The sequence below is a fragment of the Saccopteryx bilineata genome, chromosome 3 (assembly GCF_036850765.1).
Source record: "Saccopteryx bilineata isolate mSacBil1 chromosome 3, mSacBil1_pri_phased_curated, whole genome shotgun sequence".
Taxonomy (NCBI): Eukaryota; Metazoa; Chordata; class Mammalia; order Chiroptera; family Emballonuridae; genus Saccopteryx; species Saccopteryx bilineata.
Window position 1 is genome coordinate 255,613,438 of NC_089492.1, and position 14,475 is coordinate 255,627,912.

Genomic DNA, 14,475 nt, shown 5'->3' on the forward strand with positions numbered 1-14,475 from the left:
ATTTTTAAACCTATTCTGTAGTTGAGGAAACTCAGAGGCAAATTAACTTAGCCGTGGTGCTATGTCTGCTACTATCTGAACCAGGACTCTGTTTGGTCTCCTGATGCCAAGCCCATGTGCCTTCCCTATCAGCAGTGTGCTTCCTTTCCAGATCCACCTTCCCCAGTACACCAATAGTGGACCACTGATCCTGCCCAAGACGAAGGCAAGGGCAGGAGGCACTGGAAGTGCTGGGAGCCTCCAGCTCTTACAGTCTGAAAACATAAAAGAAGTGCTTATTTCTCTGTAATAACAGACATGTTGCCCAATTCTACAGCAAGCTCCAGACTTCTTGCTAGAAAGTTAAAAACCTTTTGGGTTACAGTGCTCTTTTTAAAAGGAAGTTTATGAGGGAATTCATAAAATGAATAGCTTTACTCAGTGTTGTCTACAGGGCAAAGGTGTGCCCAAATTTCTTTCTGTGTGTACATTTGATACTTGGAGGGCCTGGGGGACATGCACTGTTCCTAACACCTAGTATATATGCATCATTTTAATTCCAGTGCATGTCCACTGATGGCTCATATATGTCTGACCTATACTAGATGCAGAGTAGAACAGGTGACAGTCCTGGCCTTTAGAAACTTGGGGAGATGTCAAGGCCACGTACAATTAGTGCTGTAATAAGAGTTTACAGCAGGGTGTTTGGGAGCTGAGTATGAAGCACTAGAGTCTAGTTCTGTGCAATAATACCATCTATTTGCATAGTGCCTAACTGTTTTTACAAAACTTGAACTCATTCAAAGGGAAGGAGACTTTCAATATGGGTTTGAATGGCTGAGAAGAATTCTTAGGCTAAGGGAAGTGGGTGAGCCAAGGACCTGCTTGATTATAGAACCTTGCCCTCTGAAGAAGCTTTTATCAAGTGATTGCTTGCATAATAAATTAAGGCCTCACAGACTCTGCAAGTGGACTGTTTTGATAAAATAGAGAGTATGGACAGGTTCCAGGGAGGAAACTATCAACCCCTTGGTAAGATAATGACACCTCTCCCTTCCCCCTCCCTCTCCCCCAGTGTAAACAGGGAAGTTAAGCATGTTTTTTCACTTCACTGTCTTCCTACATTTTTTTCTTCCTAGTTTCAAAAACAACTCTCCTTCAACAAGTTCTTTTTCCAAGGAAAGTCTTAACCATTTGTCCCTTTGGCGTACCCTCTTCCAATGAAATCCATGAAGGATAGACCAGGTACTCCATCTTTTTGTGTGTGAAGCCATAAAATCTAATATTGAGTGTGTGGCAGTGCTCAGAGGTATGCTTCTTCCACAAGAGGCTCCCTCAGCCCTTCTGTGGTAAAAACCAAGTATAAATTGTGGCTAACAGGGTTTTCTAGCTAGTCATAAGTATGTCTGAGTATCCCTTGTGAATTAATGCCGCCAGCCCTCTCGCTCCTCCTCTGCATTGCTTGCCTGTTTTGCTTGTCCTTAGGCCTTCCATCACAGTGTGGGCAGGGGAAGGAGAAACAGAAGTGAATCCAAAATCAGTCCTCTCTGCACTTGGCTTGCAGTGCTGGTGAGAAAAGAGATGGGGACAAGGGTTGACACTGGACTGCACATAGAGGCAGAGCAAGCAAGACAACGGTCACTCCTTAGCTTGCTTCCCAATGGTCAGTGTCCACTCCCTAAGCTCTTGAAAATGAGTGACCCTGTGTTTTATTTCTGTAGAATTTCTCACTATGTTAAGCAGCTTTATTCTTTTTAATATATGTTGGTGAGGGTGGATATTTGGATGCTGATATTTAATTTTTTTTTTTTTTTTTTTTTTTTACAGAGGCAGAGATAGACAGGGACAGACAGACAGGAACGGAGAGAGATGAGAAGCATCAATCATCAGTTTCTCGTTGCGCATTGCGACTTCTTAGTTGTTCATTGATTGCTTTCTCACATGTGCCTTGACCATGGGCCTTCAGCAGACCGAGTAACCCCCTGCTGGAGCCAGCGACCTTGGGTCTAAGCTGGTGAGCTCTTTGCTCAAGCCAGATGAGCCCGTGCTCAAGCTGGCGACCTCAGGGTCTCAAACCTGGGTCCTTCCGCATCCCAGTCCGACGCTCTATCCACTGCACCACCACCTGGTCAGGCTGATATTTAATTTTTTGAGTTCATAGCGTGGTGCACAAGATATGTCTTGTGCTTGAAGCTGTTGGCTAGAGGAATATTTTGAGATTTTCTGTGGATTCTTCTTATCCATGTGTTTATCTGTTCTGTAAAGTATAATTGAAAGTCTGCTGCCATCAGATCCTAAAAATAGAAGGAAGAATGCGCCTGCATTGAACTGTCAAACACTGGCTGCCTAACCATGCTTTCTGGACTGGGCTGTCGAAAAGGGCTGTTGTTCTGTGTGCTTTCTCCTAACGGCCGTGTGTACTTGCTTCTGAGAACAGTGCATAGAAGACGTGCATCGGCTCTAATCAATCTTCCTGAGCAGACTTGCCATTTCTCTGAGCGTGTTCAGCTGGAGTCCTCTGAGAAGAGAGTGGGCCTTTTCCCTCAATGGGCAAAGAGCCAGCTTGCATTTCAAAATCTCCCAGAAAAAAAAAATCCAGCAACCCAGAGCCTGTGTTTATTGAAGGTTGGTCTAAAAGTCTCTCACATTGTATGCCCCGTCAGCACTCGAGTGCCTCTATTTTAGAAGGATGTAAAGGTTTAATCACCCTGGTGGGGATTTAGACCCAGAGACTTCAGAGAAATCTTATTATTTCTAACTGCAGGCAAAGAGTATTAAGGCTCCACTCTGGATCAGGGGCATGACATGTTCTATAAGTAATTTATCTTTACCAGGGGAAGGCCCTTACTAGATAGAGTGTCTTAGAAACAGTACTATGATTGGGTACTGGCTCATTTTTCCTCCTTTCTCTTTCACCTTCTCAGTCTCTTGCTTATTCTTTCTACCCCTACTTTTACTGCCCAATCTGTCCAATGTCCAAGTATCTGCCTCCCAAATCTTCCCTTTAACAAGGGGCTCCTGGTGCTTGCCAATGAGAGAGAATGCTTTTGCAGTAAATGAGCTCATCCAGCAGCCTGGTGTAGACCTGTCAGCTGCAGACTTCTGGATGGACCCTACCTGCATCCTCTCAAATAAGGAGCAGAGGAAAGAAGAGTATGCTGTGGCTCCATTGGCTCTCGTCTGCGCCCTTCAGCGTGAAGTAATCTAATCCTCAGACCCACCCCCTGCCCTATTGTACTGTCACAGAAGCAGTCTCCACTGAAGGCCTTTGAATCCCTGTGCACATCCACACAGGATGTTACTAATCATATGATTTTATTTGTATAGACCCCCCTCCCAACCCTACCCCCCTTCCTGTCTTTCTGGTCTGAAACTGGTGGTGTCACAGGTGGGATTCTGCTGATGGATTCATTGTTCTGTTTGGAGACTATAGTTAGACTGGTGGCAGATCTAAATCCATGTGCTAATGAGCTTGGTCAAAGCAGGCTTCTGCTCTCCTCTTTTAATCTAGCCTCTCTGTCTGAGTTTCTTTCCACAGTTAATGATCTCCTATAATGGTTTTGCCTTTAGTTTTGCCTCCTGGGTCAAAACAAATCAATAGTCCTCACAAATATTTAAAAACCATCAATGTAAAGCTCCTGGGTCTCTCCCACCCTCCTTTTCCCCCCCTCCTGGGTGAACTTACAGCTTGATCAGTATAGTGATATTTCTTTATATCTCCACTTTTATTCTAGAGATGGGCAGCAGTGAACCCCTTCCCATTGCAGAAAGTGACAAGAGGAAGAAGAAGAAGCGAAAGGCCCGGGCCACTGATTCCTTGCCCGGAAAGTTTGAAGGTTGGTCACACAACTCTCTTAGATCAGGGCCTGTGGCACCCCAAGCCTGGGAGGAGCATCCTGAAAGTCTGTGGGGCTAGATCACAGGATATGTGTCATCTCACGGTCATGTGTGTGATAAGAATGAAAGATACGGTGCAAGAGTCTACACAAAGGAGTGAATGAGAGAGAGACAGCAGAGCTGGAAAAGACCTGGATGATCACAGGCCTCCTCTGAGTGGTTAAGGGACAGAAAGACCAGTGTGTCAGGCTGTAGGTGGAGTGAGATTGCCTGGTGTGTTTCAACCCCTTTCAGATGTGCTCTTTCCCTCAGCTGTTCCTGGAGGGACTGCTGAGAGGTAGGACAACCATGTAAGAGGAAGAGAGGTACATGGCTGCACATGAAACTTCAGTCTTCTATAAGTAGAGAACTTGACTCCAAGAGATTGAAGCTGCTTGTGTTGTATGAGTTTGACAACATTTTAAGAGTGAATGTTGTGTTCAGAGGACCAGTGTTGGTTATCAAACATTTTGAACACTATGTGAGGCACAAGGCTCAGTGCTGGTCCCGTTATCACTGGGCATGTGATGGCATGAAGTAAATCAATGTACTCTCTGCAAAGGACAAAAAGGATTAGTAGCCACTCCTAGGAGTGACATGTCCCTTCATCTATTTTGTTTCTTTTGTGAAACCTGAAGTAGCTTCCCCTCATGGTCTCTCTTTCCAATACTGCAGATATATAATACTAATGAATTGATTGTTTTGTTGAGTAGTTCTAGTAACAAGTGGACCTCCAACTCCAACCTATCCTGACATATGTAAAAATATTCACTATGGGTTAAGCATGTTATTTAAAATACTTAGAAATGACAGCATGTATTTTTTTCTTTTAAAAAATTTGTAGCCCTGGCCGGTTGGCTCAGTGGTAGAGCGTCAGCCTGGCGTGCGGAAGTCCCAGGTTCGATTCCCGGCCAGGGCACACAGGAGAGGCGCCCATCTGCTTCTCTACCCCTCCCCCTCCCCTTCCTCTCTGTCTCTCTCTTCCCCTCCCACAGCCGAGGCTCCATTGGAGCAAAGATGGCCCGGGCGCTGGGGATGGCTCCTTGGCCTCTGCCCCAGGTGCTAGAGTGGCTCTGGTTGCAACAGAGCGACGCCCCCTGGTGGGCAGAGCATCTCCCCCTGGTGGGCAGAGCGTCGCCCCCTGGTGGGCGTGCCGGGTGGATCCCGGTCGGGCACATGCGGGAGTCTGTCTGACTGTCTCTCCCCGTTTCCAGCTTCAGAAAAATACAAAAAAAAAAAATTTGTATTAGGCCCTGGCCCGTTGGCTCAGTGGTAGAGCGTCGGCCTGGCGTGCAGGAGTCTTGGGTTCGATTCCCGGCCAGGGCACACAGGAGAAGCGCCCATCTGCTTCTCCACCCTTCCCCCTCTCCTTCCTCTCTGTCTCTCTCTTCCCCTCCCGCAGCGAGGCTCCATTGGAGCAAGGATGGCCCGGGTGCTGGGGATGGCTCCTTGGCTTCTGCCCCAGGCGCTGGAGTGGCTCTGGTCGCGACAGAGCGACGCCCAGGAGGGCAGAGCATCGCCCCCTGGTGGGCAGAGCGTCGCCCCCTGGTGGGCGTGCCGGGTGGATCCCGGTCGGGCACATGCGGGAGTCTGTCTGACTGTCTCTCCCCGTTTCCCGCTTCAGAGGACTACAGAAAGAAAAAAAAAATTTTTGTATTAAATTTATTGGGGTGATATTGGTTAATAAAATTGTAAAGTTGTATTATATAATTCTGTAATATAAATATATCATCTGTATATTGTATTATGTGTTCACCATCCAAAATCAAGTTGCTTTTCATCACCATTTTCCCCCTTTACCCTCTTCTACCTCCCCCTTTTCCCTCTCATAGTCACCATACTGCTGCTGTCTAGGGTTTTTTTTTTTGTTTTTTGTTTTTTTTTTTTATTTTATAATTTTATTTTTTTAATGGGGTGACATCAATAAATCAGGATACATATATTCAAAGATAACAAGTCCAGGTTATCTTGTCTTTCAATTATGTTGCATACCCACCACCCAAAGTCAGATTGTCCTCTGTCACCTTCTATCTTGTTTTCTTTGTGCCCCTCCCACCCCCTATCCCTCTCCCATTCCCCCCTCCCCCCCGTAACCACCACACTCTTATCAATGTCTCTTAGTTTCACTATTATGTCCCACCTACGTATGGAATAATACAGTTCCTGTTTTTTTCTGATTTACTTATTTCGCTTCGTATCATGTTATCAAGATCCCACCATTTTGCTGTAAATGTTCCGATGTCATCATTTCTTATGGCTGAGTAGTATTCCATAGTGTATATGTGCCACATCTTCTTTATCCAGTCATCTATTGATGGGCTTTTTGGTTGTTTCCATGTCCTGGCCACTGTGAACAATGCTGCAATAAACATGGGGCTGCATGTGTCTTTATAGGGTTTTTTATTGGGGGGGTTGCTTAACCTTTTTAGCAAGCCTTCCAACTCCTCTCCCCTCTGACAGCTGTCATTCTGTTTTCTGTATGCATGAGTCTGTTTCTGTTTTGTTCATTTGTTTTGTTTTGTTTATTAGATTCCACATATAAGTGAAATCATATGGTACTTGTCTTTCTCTGACTGGCTTATTTCACTTAGCATAATACTGTCCAGGTCCATCCATGCTATTGCAAAAGGTAAAGTTTCCATCTTTTTTTTTTTTTTTTTGTATTTTTCTGTAGTTGGAAACGAGAAAGCAGTCAGATTCCCGGATGCACCCAACCGGGATCCACCCGACACGCCCACCAGGGGGTGATGCTCTGCCCATCTGTGGCGTTGCTCCATTGCAACCAGAGCCATTCTAGCATCTGAGGCAGAGGCCATAGAGCCATCCCCGGTGCCTGGGCAAACTTTGCTCCAATGGAGCCTTGGCTGTGGGAGGGGAAGAGAGAGACAGAGAGGAAGGAGAGGGGGAGGGGTGGAGAAGCAGATGGGCGCTTCTCCTGTGTGCCCTGGCCGGGAATCAAACCCGAGACTCCTGCATGCCAGGCCAATGCTCTACCACTGAGCCAACCGGCCAGTGCCCATCTTTTTTATAGCTGAGTAGTATTCCATTGTGTAAATGTACCACAGCTTTTTTTTCCTTCTTTCCAAGTGAGAGGAGGAGAGATACAGAGATAGACTCCCGCATGTGCCCCAACTGGGATACACCCAGCAACCTCTATCTGGGACCAAATGCTCTGCTATCTGGGGTCATTCTCGCAACCGAGCTATTTTTAGCAACTGAGGAGCTATCCTCAGTGCCCAGGGCCAATGTGCTTGAACCAATAGAGCCATGGCTGCAGAAGGGTCAAGAGAGAGAAGAGGTTGGGGGAAGCAGATGGTTGCTTCTTCTGTGTGCCCTGACCAGGAATCAAACCCAGAATATCCACACGCTGGGCTGACACTGTACCCCTGAGCCAGCCTGCCAGTGCTACCACAGCTTTTTTTTTTTTTTTTTTACAGAGACAGAGAAAGAGTCAGAGAGAGGGATAGATAGGGACAGACAGACAGGAACGGAGAGAGATGAGAAGCATCAATCATCAGTTTTTCGTTGCGACACCTTAGTTGTTCATTGATTGCTTTCTCATATGTGCCTTGACTGAGGGCCTTCAGCAGAACGAGTAACTCCTTGCTCAAGCTAACAACCTTGGTTCCAAACTAGTGAGCCTTGCTCAAACCAGATGAGCCTGCGCTTAAGCTGGTGACCTTGGGTCCTCGAACATGGGTCCTCTGCATCCCAGTCCAGCGTTCTATTCACTGCGCCACCGCCTGGTCAGGCACTACCACAACTTTTTTATCCACTCATCTATTGATGAGCACTTAAGCTGCTTCTAAATCTTGGCTATTGTAAATAATGCTGCGATAAACATAGAGGTGCAACAGTATATATTCTTACAAACAGCTTCACGACCAAAAAACCGTGATAAAACCAAGAAGGTACTTAGTGCAGGGTTTTGTCTGTTTGTTTGTCTCTAACTCAAGCAGTGGGTGGTGTGTGTATGAGGTGGAGGGGATAAGGCGAGAAGGGATGGACAAAAGTCCCAAAGATTTTAGAATAGTTTCCAAATCAATAGGCCTTGCTCTTTCAATGAACAGAGTATTTCTTATTAATCAAGGATGACTTGTGTAATTATAGGGCTTCTTATAACTCAGGGTGATAAAAAATCTAATTTCATAGTTAAAATATGTTCCGCTCAGTCTGTGGGTTCAAGTGCTAGTCCGCCTCACGAGGAAAGAGTGAGGGAATGGAGGCCAAGGGAGAGGAGGTCAGCTCAGCAGAGGCCATGATGGAGCTGTGGTTTCCTTTGGAAGGGCTCAAAGAGTTTGTGCTTTTGTGAGCTTGGGCAGGTCACCTAAATGATGTTTCAACCCAAGCCTATTACTCTGTTAGAACCGCTCTGACTCAGCCCCTAAAAACCTCATGGTATCCATTTGCATTTATGTCTTGTCTCCTGTTTCCTGTGGATGACTTCTGGAAACTTCTCAAAAACCTCCAATGAGTACCTTTGTGTTTGGTATAAAATAAAAGTGTTTTATTCCCCTTTGTATCACTAATGCCTAACACAGAGTTGGGCACATAGTGTGGGTATTCAGCAAATGAGTAAATGAATGCATTATGTCCATTCAAATTACACCCCTTCTATGAGGATCCCCCAGATTCACTGAACAGATAGATGTAATCTTTCCCTTCCCTGGCTCCGTTACTGTGTCTTGTCTCTCTATGATAGTACTTTTCTCTCTCTTGCTTTTTCTGGGGTCACTTGTGTACATGTCTGCCTTCCCCATTGAACTGTGACCCTCAAAGGGCAGGGACTAGATTTTATTCCTCTGTCCCTATTATGAGTCTCATATATTGCCTGACACATAGTAGGTACTCAGTAAGTAGGTGTGCCAAATTGAAACCCTTTCACGAACTTCATCTCTAAAATGGGGAACAGGTCTAGTTGTTGAGAAACTGAGTCCTGAGACAGCTGGGAAAGCTAGTGGTCTTGCCGTCACTGTGCTGAGGAGTCATTGTGTGCCTGTGTCATCAGACCGAGGATGCTGAGTGCATCTTAACATGAAAAGGGTGACTCATGTTGTTATTCCTTCATCTGTTTCTTCTCTAGATATGTACAAGCTGACCTCTGAACTGCTTGGAGAGGGAGCCTATGCCAAAGTTCAAGGTGCCGTGAGCCTGCAGAATGGCAAAGAATATGCTGTCAAAGTGAGTGTCTCCTCTGGATGCCAGGTGTTACTTCACATTGTCCTCAACTGAATAATTTTATAGCCCCCAATATGGTGGCTCAATAATACGGTGGCTCAATAAGAACTGGGGTCCAAAGCTGTACTCACAGGATTCAAATGTTGGCTTCTCTACTTGCTATGTAACATTAGGCAAGCTACTTATCAGTTTTCTCATCTGTAAAGTAAATGTAATAATAAAACTTACATAGTATTACCGTGAGGATTAAAAGAGTTAATATGTGTAAAGTGCTTAAAACAATACCTAGCTCATAGTAAGCTACTTCTTATTAATCTGACAAATGAAGTTAGCTTCAGGGAGCAGATTTGGAATTAGATGACCTACCTGAATCTGTTTTGACAAACACTACTATTTGACTTTGGGAAAGTCACTGAACCTACTTAAGCTTCAGTTACCACATCTCTAAAGTGAAAATAATAATACCTTCCCTTCCTGTCTCATGGGTTGGTTATGAAGATGAAAATAAAAATGAACTGGTGTCAGTAGAAACAGTTTACGGTTACAAATGCTGTACAACGATGTCTGTACATATTAATGAGGACGGTGCACCCAGCTGTTCTACCTGTGTGACCTTGAACTGGGTCAGTTCATCCCTCTGTGCTTTCATTTGCTGACTTCCTGTGGAAGAAGAGCTGGATCTAGAGCAGTGGTTCTCACATTGTGGTCCCTGCATCATGGTCTTGGTAGTTCTACCAAGTTTCCAAGTCATTCTCATACCCGCCAAAGTTTTAGAACCACTAATCTAGAAACAAGGTCTTATTAAATCCAAGGGGGCATTCAAACTTATTTCCAATCATCCACCTCAGCCACCAGGTCTAAGCACTGCCTCGCATGGGCAAGCTCAGCCATATTGACTCCTGAAAGAAGTGTTTCTTTTTTTAACCAACTGGCTATACTCTCAGCTGTGGATTTATAAAGGAGAACACTTCTGCTAAGCCATGTTCCTTTTTGCTGGAATATTGCTTCTTATGGTAACAAAAACACTACCTCAATTCCTTTTTTGAAATAGAGCAGTATAAATTACAAGTAATTTTTAAAAATATGCCTTAAGTGTGGTAAAAACTACAAATGTCAATTGATTTTCAAAGATCTAAATACATTTTTGGATGACAGACCTATTTCTTCAAAGTTGGGTCACAAGAGAAAAACCGAGTCCTTCCTCCATGTTCCCTGGCATCTTTTGGCAAAGATGGACCCTGGCTTAGGAATTCTTGGATTTTAGCAGTTCTGCCTGTGTCTCATGTCTCTCCTGTTCTTTGAAAGCTTCCTTCATCCCCATTGCTCTTCCTCCAGCACTGGGAGATCCTTCGGTAAAGCTTGTAAATTCTTATTCAAAAAGCAGAAAGAAATATCCTTGGAGGAAGAGTTGGGTAGAGGTAGCTCTTTGTTTCTCTGGCTGCCTCAGTCTCCCCTGGGCTGCTGGGTAGAGCCCTCAGAGGCGTCCATGGTGTTGGACTCAGCCAGAGTCCAACAGGCCCAGCCAGGCTGGGAAGCCCTCGGGCCAGTCTGCTGCTTTGCTGACAGAGCCACAGTGCCTAAGTCACCAAGGCCTACTTCAGACTTGTGCTGGAAACTGATTTGGGCTAGATTTGGCCTTCGTTCTGCCAGAGGGCTCCTGCTGAGGGATGTTTTGAGGTCAGGTGAGTATATTTGACAGATGTTATTCTTCCCACAGATCATCGAAAAACAAGCAGGGCACAGTCGGAGTAGGGTGTTTCGAGAGGTGGAGACACTTTATCAGTGTCAAGGAAATAAGTGAGTATAGTGTCCGATTACTTGCTGCTTTTCTCGGGGGATGCTTGGTGGCCTAAAGGAGGTTATTTCTTACCGTCTCCTGACCCCAGTTCTCACTCTTTCCCCCTCAACTGTGTATAACTCCTTCCATCTTTTGGTGTTTAAAAAAAAGAGATGCCCTGGCCAGGTGGCTCAGTAAATAGTGTCATCTTGGTCCCCAGTAAGAGCATATACAAGAAGAACCAAGGAATGCACGACTAAATGGAACAACTAAGTGGATGAGTTGACTCTCTCTCTCTCTCAAATCAATGGAAAATTTTTTTTAAAAAGATAAAAAGAGAGGAGAAATAACAGCAGCAAAGAAGCTATCTCCTGTTCAGGCTGAAATATTATAAATATCAGCTGGCCAGGCATATTAGAGTACTAAGCAATCTGAATTAGTGCCTGAGGAAAAAAATGAGGTTTTGTTTCTTTTAAATACCTGTGAAAACTAGGCTGACTGAGTGTTGCCTACTGGAAACATTTAGGAACCTGCTTTGGTTAATAGATGAGAATGATGAGCACTATTAAGAATATTTGCGCCTGACCTGTGGTGGCACAGTGGATAAAGCGTCGACCTGGAAATGCTGAGGTTGCCGGTTCGAAGCCCTGGGCTTGCCTGGTCAAGGCACATAGGGGAGTTGATGCTTCCAGCTCCTCCCCCCCCCCTTCTGTCTCTCCTCTCTCTCTATCCTCTCTAAAATGAATAAATAAAAAAATTAAAAAAAAATATTTGCTGCTGTTTTCTGTTCCTAGAACAGTCACATATGTGCAGCTACTACTGAGGGTCCTATGACCTGGTCTTACCCTCTGTGCCTGATAACTGGGCCAAGGTGCTCTATAGCCCCTTCTTAGCCTGCTCACCACCAGCTCCAAATGAGTGGCTCTCCCGCTGTGGCTTTAAATCAGGGTCACCTCTAAGAGCTTCCCCCACTCTTTCCCTCCATGGCAGGGTCAGCAGGGAGCCAGTGGCCCGGTATTGATGGCTTTGTCATTAAGCTTGGAGGATGGGCGCTGCTGTTGATTTAACTCCAGGCACTGCCTCTACAATCTTCTTTCAAATTAGGCCATTTTGGCCATCTTATTTGGACGCCTTCACACTAGTAAAAGCCTCGTATCTCCCAAAGTGGTCAGCATTTTTTTATGAGGGACAGATTTTTATTTTCAGCCTGCAGCTTCTGAGTTCAGCATTAGAGACTCTACTTGGTTTATTTCATTCTTTAAAAGAAAAAAGCCCCCAACACCTCCAATATCCAGGCTGGTGGCTTCCCTACTGAGTTACAAGACGACCTTGTTGGCAGAGCACCGTAATGCTCAGGCAGACAGAGAGTGCTCACCGGGGAAGGCCACAAGTGCTACGGTGGCCGGGAACACGGCCGTTTCATTAAGCAGCGCTTAGCAGTTAGGGTCTAGCGGTGCCCACGTTAGGCCCCAAGTCTATTTGACAGATGTTTCCATTTTCTCCAGGCAATGTAAATACTGCCCCGTGATTTATGGGCAAGAGGGAGGGCAAGTAATTATTTGCTGCTTGCCTCCAGGACACACACCTACTATTCAGTGTTATTAGCCGCAATTGCTTCCAGTCGGCTGCAGATTTTATTCAGTTTAATGTGACTGGGACTTTTTTATAACTCTACCTAGTGGGTTTTAGGGTTGGGGTTTGACAGCACCGACTTGGTGAAAACACCAGAGACTAAACATTATGGAAAGATAAGGTGACCTGAGTCTTGCTAACACCATTGGCTACTTTTCAAACATGGGTCTTTAATAAGCATTCTGATTTCAGGTTGGTTTCTGCCCTGTTATAGGGCGTTGCTATTATTTTTCATTGTATATTTGTAAATGGGCTTTAATATATAATACCATTTCTCCTTTTCCTTTTTCTCCTGTTTTTCCCTATTTAAGAAACATTTTGGAGCTGATCGAGTTCTTTGAAGATGACACAAGGTTTTACTTGGTCTTTGAGAAATTGCAAGGAGGTACTTACTATTGAGTATGTGTTTGGACTTCTGATTAAGACCCAGGGTGGTGATCATCCATCATGAATCCCAGAGACTTCTAAAACGAGTCAAGCTAATAAAACGGATGAAGGACTTAAAACTGCCCTTGATTTGGGAGAAGGGAGGCCGGAGGGAAGGATGATAATTAGCATTTTGCAGAGCTTAGAATGTCACCTGTGTGGGCATTCTATAAATGCTTTCTCATTATAATAGGGCTCATATATAGATACCTGTAGACATCAATTTATCAGTCCGTGTTTTGACATGTTCACCATTTAACTGAATTAATTGTGGGGTGGAAGCTCTAATATACATTGTGAAGTCCAGAAAGACTCACCAGGAGAGAGGAGGGTCCCATTGTTGACACAGACCCAGGATAGAGAGGAGGCCTGAAAATATGCCATCCTTCACATAGAAAGACGAAGGTGCCACTCTTGACCATTACCAGTACTGTCATCACCTACATACGTAATCCCCAGGATGTATATTGAAGTTACTGTTCTGACAGAGAGAACAGAGAAGCCCTTGTCCTCCCCGTCACTCACTCTGCCCTAGGACACATTTGCAAGGTGAAGGTTAGGGAGGATATCTGGAGCTGAGTAGGAGGCTACACAAGGGGCTTGGTGTTTAAGGACTGTGCTTTAGAAACCAGCAAAGCTAAGTTGAAGTCTAGCTCCATCACTTACTAGCTGAGTGACCTTAGGCAAGCCGTTTAACCTTTCCAAAGGGTGTTTTCTTATCTGTGAAATAGGGATAATGACAGCACCTACTTCCTTGGATTGCTGTGATGGTTAAATGAAATAATTGATATGAAATGCTTAGCACAGTGCCTGGTAGGCACTAAGGGTTCAATAATTGTCAGCAGTTAATATTATTAAAACAGTTGGGTGTGGTGGGGACTAGATGAGAAGTATGTAAAATGTTACACTCCACCTTCCTTTGTGACAAATTTGGAAATAGGAAAATCACTGCAATAAAGCAAAACTGAGACCTAGCCAAGAGCTGGTTTTCTCGGAATGTTTCCTAGCATGTTGGGATCCCTTGATAGTTTAATCTGGCAAGTGAAAGATCTTTTATCCCCTGTCCATGCCCAAAACCAGAGATAATAAATAAACATGTACTATTTTTAAGACACAAGGATGACACCTTCAGCCCAGAAATACAGGCTTCCAATCGTGAGCATAGACCACATGGAGCCAAACCATATGTTCATGCCTGTGCCTGCCCTGCCCCACCCAGCAACACTAGGATTGTGAATTACATATTTGAAATGCTAGACACAGCTGGGGTCATCTGTAACTATAGCACTCAGAACGCAGCTCTATTGAGGCCAGACCCAGTGGGTAAAGGGAGTATGGTTGGCTCAGGGCACCCCATTCTCAAGCATTCAGGCCACAGGTCCCCCTAAGGGGAAATCTGCACAGGTTGTGATGCCAACACTTACTGGTGTATGATCGTAAGCAAGTTGCTCTTGGCTTCAGGTGCCCCATCTATAAAATGGGGATAACTATATTTTATACATTTTGTACAGTTGTGGTGAAGCTAAGATAATCTACTTTAAAAGTATTGCACAGTGCTTGGCACATAGTAACTGCTCAATAAATGTTAGCCCACAAAACTTTTTTAG

At 44.8% G+C, this 14,475-nt stretch overlaps 1 protein-coding gene across 8 annotated transcripts in view; it reads left to right on the plus strand.

Moving 5' to 3' along the window:
• Nucleotides 1-14,475, plus strand: part of MKNK1 (MAPK interacting serine/threonine kinase 1) — a 49,327-nt gene that overhangs the window by 19,104 nt on the left and 15,748 nt on the right. For 5 of the 8 annotated variants that reach the window (XM_066269281.1, XM_066269289.1, XM_066269283.1 and 2 more), the window contains 5 exons: nucleotides 2,417-2,604; nucleotides 3,714-3,815; nucleotides 8,939-9,036; nucleotides 10,751-10,830; nucleotides 12,754-12,827. In XM_066269281.1, the coding sequence (XP_066125378.1) occupies nucleotides 2,526-2,604; nucleotides 3,714-3,815; nucleotides 8,939-9,036; nucleotides 10,751-10,830; nucleotides 12,754-12,827 (433 nt within the window). In that variant the 5' untranslated portion in view covers nucleotides 2,417-2,525. Of the gene's footprint in view, nucleotides 1-1,121; nucleotides 1,225-2,416; nucleotides 2,605-3,713; nucleotides 3,816-8,938; nucleotides 9,037-10,750; nucleotides 10,831-12,753; nucleotides 12,828-14,475 lie in introns of those variants that run through there. The other 3 variants (XM_066269287.1, XM_066269288.1, XM_066269286.1) reach the window with 2 other exon arrangements.